The sequence below is a fragment of the Anolis sagrei genome, chromosome 3 (genome assembly GCF_037176765.1).
Source record: "Anolis sagrei isolate rAnoSag1 chromosome 3, rAnoSag1.mat, whole genome shotgun sequence".
NCBI lineage: Eukaryota > Metazoa > Chordata > Lepidosauria > Squamata > Dactyloidae > Anolis > Anolis sagrei.
The window spans coordinates 201058987-201073213 of record NC_090023.1 but is presented as its reverse complement, the minus strand read 5'-3'; the positions used below and the strand labels follow the sequence as shown (position 1 = coordinate 201073213).

Below are 14227 nucleotides of genomic sequence, written 5' to 3'. Positions count from 1 at the left end.
TATCTTTACACTGTAGCTGAGTTTCTGCAAAAACTTTTGGTGAGACTTTAATATAGCCAGAGATTAATAAAATTGAAACTTTCCAAGAATTGAACAGAATTTGCATGTCAGTCCCATAATTGCCTCATAATGTGTTAAAAAACACACAACTCCCTTCCCACTTCATCCCAAGGAGAGGACAAACCTTCTGTATTAAGAATGTGTGCATTTTTGTACCTATTTGCACTATGACTCATAAAATGTGCTGAAGTATTTCTGCTCTTTCCTAGGTTCGTCTGAATGCAGAGGAATGTGCGGATGTTATGAAGCGTTGGGTTGATAATCTTTGCTCTCCACAAATCAATCAGAAATCCAAGGCCATCCTTGTCCTCCTCTCCCTTGGTTGTTTCATGAGAGTTGCAGAGATGTTACACAGGTCAAATGAGGCATTTTTGTTTTCATTTCCCTTTTCATTTCATTTTATCTGTTTACTGTCATCCAATTCATCAGTGCTGACAGCTACTTGTGGCAATAGTACAACAGACATGTCTACATAGAGATCGTAAATGTGCAGCAGTACAGGTGCATACCTGTAAGTTACACACATTACTGCAGTAGTAAATAAATGTCTGTTGTGCCTCCACTCAGAAATTGAAATAAGGGCCTATTTGGCATCCTAAAGACAATGTCTGGTCTCATAAACTTTCCATGGGGTCTCCCACATGCCGTGTTAAATCTTAATTGAATGAAAATACGCAACTGCGGTTATGGTACGAGGTTGTAAACTATGAGACTAAAAGGCCCTGAAATGAAAGATTTCTCACTGACTAGAGCCCAGTTCATCAAATACCTGGAGCATTCTTCCCATTTGTCAAATAATATAAATCAATATTCATTCAAGTGAGAGACAGAGAAAGAAAACAGTGAGCCTACAAGGCTATGGAGGGCAAGTATATAAACTCTGTGTGTTTGTTTTTGATTTGATACACTTTGTTGTAGGCAGATATAGTTTGATGAGGAAAAAACATACAGTGTATCAATTTCTGTTTGAAATTAATGGCCTTTATTGGAATTATTGTACCAAAAACCTTACTAAGGCATGTTGCAAAGCAGTCAGTGTGTTTTCCTACATACTGACAATATATATTTTAAGTTGTCTTTTGTATCCTAATGATTTGTTCCTCTCTTTAACAGTATGAGATATTTTGATAGGGCCGCCTTATTCCTCGAAGCTTGCCTCAAGTATGGTGCAATTGAGGTTAACGAAGATGCAAATATCCTTTTTGAAACTATTACTGGCATTGTAAAATTAGAAGCCTGCTGATTAAGGGAGCAATTTGGACTTGATGTTAAAAAAAATACTTGGTCTGAACTGAAAAACAAATATTTAAGGTGGGATGGCCGGGTAACATTTTTTAAGGAAGGAAATGGCTACAGTTTATCCAAGGAATAACATGCAATGTGCTCCATGAGGAAGAGCATGGGTTGTTTTAAATACTTTGATACCCAAAATCAAAGTACGGGCAGGTTTAATTGTTAGTATCACTATCTATAAATGCCCCACCTTAAGATGAATCTTTTTCAAGAGTGAGATGACAAAGTTTTGGTTCTGGTTATTGCCATTGGTTCATGTCTGTTCCTTAACACACAGTTTACAAAAACTGATCCATGCAGTATTTGCTGATTATGCCAGAAACCTGAAGACTTTGGGGTTTACCCAGGCTGCTGCTTTGTTTGCCTCTAAAGCAGGACCAGCTGGGAAAGATTTATTAGATGAGCTTGAACAATTGAAAGAAGAAGGACTTAGTGACAGCTCCAAGTGAACCTCTACAGAAAGCTTCTTATCCGATGGAGTCATTTGAAGTTGATTTCTTTAAAATGGGCCTCTTTTGGGAAAAGAATACATCTTTGGCTGCAATAGAAATTATCAATGAAGATTGCTGTGTGTCAACAGAGTTTTCTTTCAAATTGATAGAGATAACATTTTCAGGATACTTCTTTTTAATCAAAAGTTTTTTTAAAAGTGCTTATAAAAAAATTCCAGCTACTTAAGGAAAAGACATATCAATTTTAAGTTCTCTTTAAATAAATGTGGAAGCCCCAAAGCTAAAATGAATCTGTATGTACATCAGTGTTGGAGACAGTCTTTGGACCAACCCTTTTTTTCAGTTTCCTTCCCTTTCAAAACAATCAGTCAGAAATACCTCCTCAAAGAACCAAGACTCCAAGAAACCACAGGACAGTGGAGTGGTTTGGTTGATTTTTGTCCCTTGCAGACTCTTCCCAAACCCAAAAGGAAGAACAATGCAATGATAAATGAAAGAGATTCACTGTCACTTTGTACCCAAGGTTTGGAAGCATCCTTTGGAGGACTTTGCACTCTCCCTGAAATGTGATTAATATGAATATATCCTGAGGGACAACAAGCAGAGAATCCTTGACCCTAAGAAACTAGCCTTTTGAAGGATTTTTACTACTTCATTTTCATGTCCAAGAGCTGGGCAAGAGATGTAATTGAAATGCAGAAACAGATCAATGTGTTTTTCAGTAATATGAACGACATGAGATCCCTGGTGAATCAGGCCAAAGGCCTCTTTGTTCCCCATAGTATCCAAAAACATGGTTCTTAAAAGGCCAAAAGCAGCTATAAGGTAATAACCCACTCCACAGCAACAGATCTTCAGAAACAAGCTGTTTCTAATTCTAGAGGTACAATATGGCTATCATAACTAGATGCCATTGATTGCACTTTCCCAGATAAATTGTCCCCTTTCCAAGCCACTCTACGTTGGTGACTGTAATGAACATGCAAAGAAAATATATAGTTATGTCTATGAAATAGTCTGCTCTCCTGATAATTTAAAATAAAACAGATCAAACTTCTATTAGTTGTATAAATAGACTTTTCTGTCACAAACTCTTAACAAGAATTAAAGATTTGTCCTTTTCTCTATATATTGAGCATTATGAGTGTTTAACAGTGTACTTAGATATAGCCTTAATCTGAACCTGAGTGCTTTTCTTACAAGATTACGTAAACTGTCTTTCTAATTCCCGCATTTTTGGTTGCTATCCAAATGAGTACATGTTAATTGTTCTTAAAATTTTAATGTTGCGTTTTGTGTTATGTGCATTTAGCCCAGAAATATCACAGGTGTTGAGTTAAAGTACTCTGTGGATTATACTCAGTGGATTAGTCCTTGAATTTGAAATCAGAAGCATTCCAAACTTCTATTTTTAAGTGTACATCCTCACTACAATGGAATAAACAATTCTCTTGTTCATTTTGGCTGATATTTGAATACTTCACAATGCATGTAATGCTACTGCAGAAAGAGTATTTCAGCAATACAGTACCAAGTGGTAAAACTCATTAGTTGTTAGAAAGAGATTGATGTAGCTTTATTCATTCCTGGCAGTATGGCAGGGTAAACCATTCCAGGAAACACATATGTTTTACACAAACAAGCATCTTGGGGGGAGAAAGTGAGAAATGAGCTAATATTAAAATACTTTCTCAAGTGACTTGCAGCTTCAAATTATTTTTTATTCGACTTACCTTTTATGTTTGTATGGTCAGGACTTACTTGCCTTCTTTGTTTTTATAATTTGCAGTTAGAGATTGCAGTTCTTTGTCTTCAAACAGCTGAAAAGAGACTGTTTTTCCATTGCTATATTACTTCAATCAAGAAATAGTGCAATATTGATGCTTTACCATAAAAGAAATACCCTTATTTGGATCATAACAATTAAAGAATGAAAAGAATATTGTCCTGGTTTTATTGGGTAGTGTTTCGAGAATGAGAACAAAGTAATAAATATTTTCACCAAAGGAAGAATAAAGAGGTGATCCTTGACAAAAGTTTACATTGGAGGAATAATTTCAAATTTTCACATTATCTGAGAATTAGATATTGAGGTCCTAGTGCATTTTAGTGAGCATCAGACTATGAATTCATGTAATTACCTTCTGAAAATCTCATCTGGCTCAGTATTGTACAGGTTGATTCATAGCTTCAGTATAGTAGAAATATTTTGATGCTTTTCTTCATTTAATCAGATTGTGATTTTAATCAGATTGTGATATTCCCTTTTAAGACAAGAATCACTATCTGAATCAGCAAGCTTTTCAAAATACAGGAAGCCTTGCTGTGATTCAGGGACTTTTATAGAAGACTGTTTTGAGCATACCCAGTATCCATTCAGAGGCTGTCATCCTGGCTTGTGTCAACAATTTGGTTGGAATACCAGTTGGCAGGGCTAGACTGCAGGTGAAAGCTCATTCTACCAGGGCAGTTGCGACGTCTACGGCACTCCTGAGAGGCATTCCACTTGAAGGCATCTGACAGGCAACAATCCGGTCGACCCCTCCACCCACTACAAATTGGATGTCCTCACTAAGAGGGATGCAGTTTTTGGTAGAACTGTCCTGTTCTCCTCAGGGCATGACGCACACTATCTCATGGGGACAGCTTGCTAATCTACCACAGGTGCATATTTCACACAAAAAAGAAGGAAGCGTTGCTTACCTATAACATTGTTTCTTTGAGTGATCATATGTGAAATTCACACATTCACCCATCCTCCCCACATTTGTCATGCCTCACTTCACAGCTGCTACTTTGGGGTACGGGAACTGAGGCTACAGCCCCTCTGTTCTGTCTATATCTTCTGAGAGGGTGAATGGGGCTGTAGCCCTATTACTCAAGAGCTTTCTAGAAGAGTTCCGACAGCTGCGAGGATGCAGGAACTACCACAGGTGTGAATTTCACAGATGACCCCTTGAACCAACATGGTTACAAGTAAGCAACCCTTCCATCTTCAGCATGCTGAAAATCTGAAGAAAAGTATGGATATGCTATCTTAGAAGTTATCTCATCAACCCACATAGCTGTGTTTTCTTTTCTGCCCACACTGACTTAGATAGATGTAGCGTAGAAATCATTAATTTCACTGAGAAATCAGTGACCACACCCTTTCATGGGCATAGCTGTTATCTATGTTGAAATTCATGGGTCAGGCCCTACATTTAACACCTCTGTAGGATACACAGGAGTCTAAAATAGAGCAGGTACCAGGAAGTCTCTCTTATTATCTTTCATTCACAGTGCTGTTTCCTTTCATACCTACTTTGTATAGCACAGCGAGCTATTTCTGAAAAATATATAAGCAGAGAAAAGAATGGCTATGTGTGAACTACAAAAGGCACTCATGAAAACTGGCATGAAACTCTAATGTGTTCTTGCCTTGAAACCAACATTGCTTATTTAATACATAGTGATTTTTTTAGAAAATATATAATCATGATTTTATGAATTTGCTGTTGTACTTTTAAGTTTTTAGTTCCTTCATAACCTATCTTTTCCAAAACTGAGACATTATACAAATAGTGTAAAAACTAAATTTACATTTGTAGTGAATGCTTGCTTTCCTCCTGAGATAATTCTGCAATATTTCATCTTTTGCTGCCCCTGCTGGTGTTCAAATGGTATAGCGAATGGGATAATCCTATTAAGAATTCAATTATGTAACTTCTGTCAACATGCGAGCAGCGTGCACAGATGAACCTTTGCATTTTGAATCCATAATACATTTCTTTTGGCTCCTGGCTGTGTTGCTAGCAGATATGAATACATTTCCTATTCCATAAAAGATGTGGATTTATATCTGGAACAGATATAGAATTCTGTTGCTGTACAATGTAGAGATTCCTCTGAAATAACAATGGTGGCAGATTATCCTTTTCTGATATTCCATCAAGTCAGAATGAAATTACTCTTTTCTTTGCAGCAACATCTTAGTAAGAGCAAAGTATGGAAGGGAATCTTCACAAGTAATTGAGGCCAGAAACTGATAAGAATCAACTATCAAAATGTGAATGCTCCATATAATGGAAAGCATTGACCTCTTTTGGGGGTCCATTTTGCAATGCTCTCTGAGCAATTCATGCTATTGTTAGTCTACAATCTGGTTGGGTAGGAAGAAATGACCAGAAATTAAATGGCAAAATGCCGGGAACAGGCCTAGCATGGGAATGATGTGGATATGGTTCTCTGAAATGTATCAATGAATTCCCAATCTATTTAGTCCCAATTCTGCGAAAACACTTGCTTTCAACAGAAATGAAAATTAAATCTTTCCACTGAGAGACTTTAAAAGATATCATTAATGGTGCTTAATGAAGCTTTTCACAGATTAAATCAATGCATGGTCAAGAAAAAGAAAGCATTTTCATTTCTTTTATGCCTTCTCAAGTTTAGGACACTTGAAAGTGAGAGTTTGAGACAAAAAAAGTCTGTTCCCTTTCCTAGGGGAGAAGGCCAATCCTGGAGGCTTCCTCTCATAGTTCTTCCAAAATATTGATAGTCACAAACATAGCTTTCATGTTATCTGTTTTCCATACTTTTTCTGCATTCTTTCTTCATTTGCACATTCATACACATGCAGGGTGAAAGATTTATTTGCTTTTCAGCATTCTGCAATCAACTTCATTACAATCTGACATAATGCTGCCTTTAAGAACCATGGGCTGAGAAAAGAAGAGAAAGTCCTGTTCTTTTTATCCAATGCAGAGTTTAGGGGCCTCCATGACATAGGATGGTATATAGCACATTGGAAGAAGAGCATGTAAATGTACCTCTAGAGTTGTGAATATTGCTGACAGTTGCTTTACAAAAGATTTAACAGAAACAAATCTGGCATGAGAGATAACACTAAAAACCAGTTTCAACCATGGTGGGCATAAAGTAAGAGATTTAGAGGTTGCAGTCCTTGAACAAGTATTACAAAGGAGGGCTACAAAGAGAAACTTTATTATTATTATTTTTTGGTGTCGTGGCGACTTGAGAAACTGCAAGTTGCTTCTAGTGTGAGAGAATTGGCCATCTGCAAGGACGTTGCCCAGCGGATGCCCCGATGTTTTTGATATTTTACCATCCTTATGGGAGACATCTCTCATGGGAAGCCGGAGCTGTCAGTGGAAGCTCATCTGTGCTCTCCCCGGATTCAAACCTGCAACCTGTCGGTCTTCAGTCCTGCCAGGACAAGGGTGTGCCACTGGGGGCTCCAAAAGCAAATTAGTTCTATTCATAAATTCCAATCCATTCGCAGAGATATGAATAAAGATCCTGGCTTCACAACACTACATATTTTAAAACACTACATATTAACAATATAACAAAAGCAATATTCTCAGAGTAAACTATGGGAAATTGACTTGAAAAGGCAGATGCATTGCTCTCACACATCAACACTAACTGATCTGAAAGATCTTTATCATATGCAGTCCTTTGGAAATTTAGGACAAGGATCATGATTTGTATCTTTTGGGATCCTATTACATTCTAAGCCACATAGACAACTGTATAAATATGCTTTATGCTGAGGACTTATTACCACTTGGTACTGTATCTGAGGAAGTGGGTTTACATCCATAAGAGGTTCTGTGATAATAAAGCCAGTTAGTCTTGATTTCTGCATTAGAACTCCCCAAATCTTTCAGTATGAATGAGTTATAGTCCAAAAATGACTTTTCCAAGCTCAGGTCAGATGACCACATATTGAAAGCTATACAGCAAAATGATCAGAACAAAAGGAGGGAAGCCAAACAATTCTGGAGGTCAAATATTAAGATGATTTTTGTGGAGTATGGGATACATTCCAGCAACAAAGAGAAGCAAGATACTCTTTTTATCTGATGGTTGAGCCAGACACCTATACCAGGCATTTCTGTAGGGTTTTTGTATCTAAAGTCCCATATGGAAAATTGTTCGTGGAATGAAGAACATACTGGACAATAATGATGTGTGAGATAAGGAAAAGCTTCTAGGTCTCAGGATGTTATGCACCATAATTTAAGAGGTTACTGTTCTATAAATATTGCAGATTTGTACTGTTAGACCACAATAGCTTAGGGTGATATTTGTAAACATAAAAGTAAAGAGGGATGTTTGCATAGTGAAGAACAGTGCTTTGTTCTGATTAGTTCCTACTGGAAAAATGGGAGATTGATTCAGAAAATAAAATAAAATTGGCAAGCTATCTAAGGAAATGGTTGAGTCATTTCTTGGAAACTTATTTACATGTTCCCGAGATATCATTTTCACTAGACACATCCAACAGACAGAATTATATATACTTGTTACTTTAAAGCCCTTATCAATGAGCAAATCTCATGAAGCATTCCAGAACAGAAGTATCAAGTTCACAGAGTTCTCTTCAACTGAATAGAAGAAGACTTCTTTCAAAAATATGTCAGGAAACAATCTGATACAGTCTGCGCATGAAGAAACATGCAAGGTTTATGCTATAATTAAAAATCAAGAAACATGGGAAAGGTATGGGGGAAATAAATGTGTTAGTTTCCGTACTGTGTAAAGAAGTTCCTTTCTGCTTACTGTGTCATTGCTTCACAAAGAGGAAAAAGACATGAATTTTGTGCAGTGTATGTTTGTCCAAACAGCAAAAACCACACCAAAACAAAATTGCATCTTTCTCAAGAACAGACTGCATCTTTCTCAAGTACAGATTGCATCTTTTTCAAGAACGATGGAGAATCCTTGAGACACTAGTGCCATTCTCAGTTGGCTAGTGTCACCTAGAATTGCATTCATGGTGAAATGTCTTGACATCATAAATAAGGATTGATGCATATAAGGCATTCCAAGAGTGCTTTTGGTTGTAGAGAGATACATATGTGCATACATGCATAGTGACATATGTGTCATTATCTCGCTGCTGCAAAGACATCCCTGGGAAAATGTTCTACTTCCGGAGGAGAGAATAAAAACAAAAGCAAACAGGAACCATTTTCATTTTCTTTTGTTTGACATGGATCAATCAACAGCTTCATTGTCTCAAAAGAATTTAAACCATTTGTTTATATATATATATATAATACTTGAAAAATAGCTGACTAAAAGGGCTGCAAATGAACCTTTTTGTGTCTAAAACGTGTTTTTATGACTTTGCCATTCAGAAACTTTTCTTGTGTGCTTATCAGACATTTTTAAACTCAACCAATGGAAGTCTATTGTGCAATAAGTAGAAAATAATGATTTCAAGATTAAATTGATGGGTCTTTCCCTCAAATTGTTCAGTGTGGTTGCATTTCAATTTGTTCTCACCTGTGTCTTAATCTGTCGTCCTAATGTTGTTGTTCATTCGTTCAGTCGTCTCCGACTCTTCATGACCTCATGGACCAGCCCACGCCAGAACTCCCTGTCGGCCGTCACCTCCCCCAGCTCCTTCAAGGTCAGTCCAGTCACTTCAAGGATGCCATCCATCCATCTTGCCCTTGGTCGGCCCCTCTTCCTTTTGCCTTCCACTTTCCCCAGCATAATTGTCTTCTCTAGGCTTTGCTGTCTCCTCATGATGTGGCCAAAGTATTTCAACTTTGTCTCTAGTATCCTTCCCTCCAGTGAGCAGCCGGGCTTTATTTCCTGGAGGATGGACTGGTTGGATCTTCTCGCAGTCCAAGGCACTCTCAGAACTTTCCTCCAACACCACAGCTCAAAAGCATCGATCTTCCTTTGCTCAGCCTTCCCTAAGCTCCAGCTCTCGCATCCGTAGGTTACTACAGGGAATACCATGGCTTTGACTAGGCGGATCTTTGTTGCCAGTCTGATGTCTCTGCTCTTTACTATTTTATCGAGACTGGACATTGCTCTCCTCCCAAGAAGTAAGCGTCTTCTGATTCAATTATTAAAAAATCATTTTAGTTTTTAAGTTCTTCATGTTCAATAGTATACATTATTTTCTTTGTTTTATAGTTTTTGGTATCCCATTGTTCACTAAATCTTTAACATAATATTTATTTATTTACCTTGTTTTATATTCCGCCCTCTTTTTTTCTGAGACATCACTTGTCTTCTCATCAGTGGCATGTTGGTGACTCGGTATCTGATGCTACTGTGTAAGCAGGGCTTTTGAAGAAATGTCATAGGGTTGACAGTTCAGGATCACTCCAAGCCCTGAGGTTTCCGGGCCAAAATCTGAGAACCAGGGATGGCCCTGATGATGTTGTTAATTGATGTGCATTGAGTACCAATCACAGTTGCTCACAACATGTTGTTTAAATAGAAATACATAATACAACAAGTTTGGATCCAGTCCATAACATCCCATTGCTTCCAGGTCAATGTGTGCTTTCATAGTATGTTTCCCTTTGCAGGTCCAGGGCAACTGGTAGCTGAAACAAGTTAAGTATGTTTGCTTTTTAAAAACCTCTCATGAATTAGAGTCACACAGCCTTGGTATAGGAAATCATAGCACTCATGGTAGGAAAAGCAGAAATCAGAAGTACTACCATTTTGGCTGGAATTTACAGAATTTTTCCAGCCATTACAGCCAGTATCCCCCAATTTCTGGAAAAGACAATACTAGCTCCAGAGAGTTTTGCTCCTCCTCCTCCTCCTCCTCTTTTTTCTTCAATTTGAATAATTTTCTATAGCCAATTTTTCTTCCCATCAATTGTTTCATTATTTTCTTACATTGAAATGCATTATAGTTTATTTTTTCAAAACTCTATTGTGCCTACCTTTCAGAACATAAAGCACTCTTTTGTTTAAAGAGCAATATAAAAGTATTCATGAAAAAGTCATAATGTATTTGAGCAGCAGCATTCATTTCTTCCTTCTGCGGGGGCGTTTTATTTTTATTTTTTAAAGAGCCTTCCAGACATGGAGATAATCATTTGCCAAATGAATGCTCCTCGGTCTTATTTTTATGCACCCCTTCCTCTCCAATCCCTCCATTTTCAATCTAGCATTTCTTGAACAGAAACACAAAGTATGTTTTTCTTCAGCTCTATTGTTCTTGAATTGAAAGCTATCAATCCTGACTGCATAATGTAGAGATATATGAACCCACAAGGCATGAAAGGCAGGAAGTTAATTACAAATCCTTCCAAAAGTATATTCAGCCCACTAACTTGAATTGCCTTCTGCATTTCCTTTTTTCTCCTCCTTATGTTCTTTATGCATCTATTTTGTGTGTGAAATCCTGTGTGGTGTAACATTCATAGTCAAGGTTTCTCGTAGTTGAGAAGGCAGAAGTATGTAGATCAGAACGGGGACAAATATCCCTTTAGATTGGTGGTTCTCAACCTGTTGGTCCCCAGGTTTTCCTGTCGTAGTCACTGTGAATCGTACATTTGGTATCCCTGCGCTTGCGCAATACAACTTTTCGGAACCTTCTAGAAAGAAAAAGAAACTTTCAGCCCTCAGCTAGGCCCGCCCCCCCCCCCTCTCGAGTATATATAGCCCGAGGGCGGGACTAGCCGTCAGTTCTCTTAATCCGCTTGTGACAGCTTTGAGAACCTTCTGTGCTAGTGCGATTCTCTATCTGCTTTTGAATCGATTTTTGGACTTTGGATTCCTCTTTTGACGATTCTCCTGCTTAGCCCTCTTGTCTGACGCTCGTTTGGACTGACTATAAGGTATTCGACCCGGATTGGAATTGACAAATCTCTTGGTGGCTTCTCACTATCGCTACTACTTCCTTTAAGAAGTGTATCAAATGCCCAAACATCTTGCCGGACACAGATGGCCACACGCTGTGCCTTACTTGCTTGGGGGAGGCGCACTTGACCCAATCTTGTGCCATATGCCTCTCCTTTACTCCTCAAACGAGGAAGAATAGAGTGTCTAGGCTTCGGGCAGCACTTTACGAGAGGGCCCTCATGCCCCCCTCCGTTCCAGCGCAAACTACGGAGCGACCGGACTTACCTTTCCTGCCTTCCTCCTCCGGGCCGGCCAAAAAGAAGGCCAAGAGGCCTAAATCTAAGGTGCCTCAAGATGGCGGCCAGGCTCCCACACAGGGAAAAGCCTCAGAAGAAAGAGCGGGAAGACCGCTGGAGGCCCGCCGCGCCATGGCGCCTTTGTCGGCCACCGAGACTCCAACTGACGCGGTGCGCCCTCTGCAGGCAGCCGGAACACCTCGGGCGACGCTCTCGACGTCGACCCCGCTGCCTGCGCATGCGCCCGCTATAGCGCCGGCCTCCCTGACTCCTCCTACTGTGCCGGCTCCGATGCTTTCGCCTCCGCCGCTCAGCCGGGCCCAAGAGTCCGCGATGCCACCGATGTCGGCGGCAGTGGCCGCAGCTCCCATGCCTCTGTCCCCACCGCCGGTCCTGCTCCGGGATGGAGCCCTCGTGACCCCGCCCCCCTCGGGATCGGGGGAGGCGGCTGAAGGGACCTCCCATCGCGCCCAGCCAACAGCTGAGGGCGCCCCAGGAGGGGAGGGCCCTGTGTCAGAGGCGGCTCCTGAGGTGCCGATATCGGCGATGCCGACCCAGCCCTTCGCGCCGCCGCAGCGCGAGACCCAGACAATCGAGGTCCCCATCCAGGAGGAGCACAAGGTCGCGCAGACACCGACGCCGATCGGCTTCCAGGCGATCCCGCTCCTCTTCCTCGACTTCTTCCTCCTCGTCTTCCTCCTCTTCGTCAGCCTACTCCAGGCGGAGCAGACGGTCCCGAGCCTCCAGGCGCTCCCGTTGGCATCGCTCCTCCATAGCCCCTCCTCCATGCCCGGGCTTTTGGCAGCTGGGCCCTTCAGGCCAGATGGTGTTTGTGCAGGCCCCCCCTCCTGCTTTGCCCATTCCAACGCTTCCGACGGCGACGATCTCGAGGGCACCACCTCCTCAGGCTGCCTGCCCTCTAGTGCCTAATGACCAGCCTTCCACTTCTGCTCAGCACGACCCAGGAAGGGCTCCTCCGTGCGGAGCCTCTTTTGTACTGAACTCTAATGACTTGAACTTACCTACTGCGCCCTATGGGGCAGCATCATCTCACTCTGCATTGGCCCTGCCTGCTTGCACCCAAGGTGACTTATCTGGCAATGCCACCACCACCCTGGCCACCTCCCAGGGCAACCTGCAAGGTGATTCCACCCCTATGAGACCTTCTGGGGTTCTGTTGCCCGAGGGCTCTGATCAAAGAGCGGCTGATCTAGATGGCTCGGACTCTGATCAGGATCCCACTGACACTGCCAACCATGGGGAGGGGGAGAATGCCTCTTTTATTCACCCTGCGGATGTCAATAGGTTTGCGGCACTCATCGATAGAATGATTAAGGCCCTAAACATTCCCGCCCCCAAACCTCCTGAGCACGTGGAGGACCCCATGTTCCCCTCGGAGGAGCAGGTCATAACCCCTGCATCCCCCCTGCCTGTGCTCCCATACCTCCTAAAACTGGCAAGGGTCTCCGACATGTCCCCTTCCTTGGTCCCGGCGATCCCCCGACGACTAGACTTGCTATATAGAATTGACGTGTCGTCGGCCAAGTGGGTTTCGGCCCCTCCCAGACCAAATACGGTGGTCGCCGAGGTGGCAAAGACCAAGAGGCTTAAAAATTCACTCACAGCTCCCCCCGATAGAGAGGGAAAGAAAATTGATGCCCTAGGGAGGAAGGCACACCTCTCTGCTGGGTTGTTCACCCGAATGGCGCACTACGCCACTTATGCCAGTGGTTATCAAACTTTCCTGTGGGGAAAGATGCTGGAATATATCGAGCTGCTACCAGCTGACCAGCAGCGTTTCCCTAGGGCCATACAGGGAGAGGCTCTTGTGTTGTCAAAAATGCAAAAGGATGCAGCCAAGCATATGGCCGAGGCTGCGGGTAATCTGTATTCCACTGTAACCTCACTGAGAAGGCACGCGTGGTTGCGTGCATCTAACTTGTCCAAGGAAGGGAAGGCCCTCGCAGAGGACCTCCCCTTCCACGAGGAGGACCTGTTTAATCCGCAAACGGATGACAGGCTTAAGCAAAAGCAAGACGTGAGACAAGCCGCAGGGAAATTCGGGTATGCTTGGCAGCCCTACCCCCAGCAACGCCAGAGGTGGAACTTGCCTTCTTCGGGGTTCCGTAGGGGTTATGGAAACTCTTATGGTAACACCTTTAGGGGTAGGAACAACAACAACTCCTCTAGATTCCAGGGCGGTCGCCGGGCTCCCTATTTTCCCAGATCCCGCAACCAAGGGTTCGGGAATAAGTCTAAGACTCAGCAGGGGCCCAAGAAGCGTCTTTGATGTGCAGGATGCTTTGCCTACTCATGGGGGATGTGATCAAAGTTTGCCTGTTGCAATTAACCCCGTTCCTGTTGTTCAGGGTTCCCTATCCACTACTCCTCTAATGTTTGGCGATAGACTGTTTCCATTCCGCCAGTCATGGTCTAACATCACCACGGATGGTTGGGTGCTCTCCATTGTTACTCATGGTTATGAGATTGAGTTTTCTGACTCCCCTAGAG

The 14227-nt window shown here is 41.9% G+C and overlaps 1 protein-coding gene across 2 annotated transcripts in view; it reads left to right on the top strand.

Annotated features, from left to right (window-relative positions):
• The window catches only part of WDR11 (WD repeat domain 11), a 58381-nt gene extending 55118 nt beyond the window's left edge, over window positions 1-3263 (top strand). For both annotated transcript variants that reach the window (XM_067465805.1, XM_067465804.1), the window contains exons 27-29: window positions 270-415; window positions 1174-1254; window positions 1637-3263. In XM_067465805.1, the coding sequence (XP_067321906.1) occupies window positions 270-415; window positions 1174-1254; window positions 1637-1802 (393 nt within the window). In that variant the 3' untranslated portion in view covers window positions 1803-3263. The remainder of the gene's footprint in view (window positions 1-269; window positions 416-1173; window positions 1255-1636) is intronic.
• The last annotated feature ends 10964 nt before the right edge of the window (window positions 3264-14227 follow it).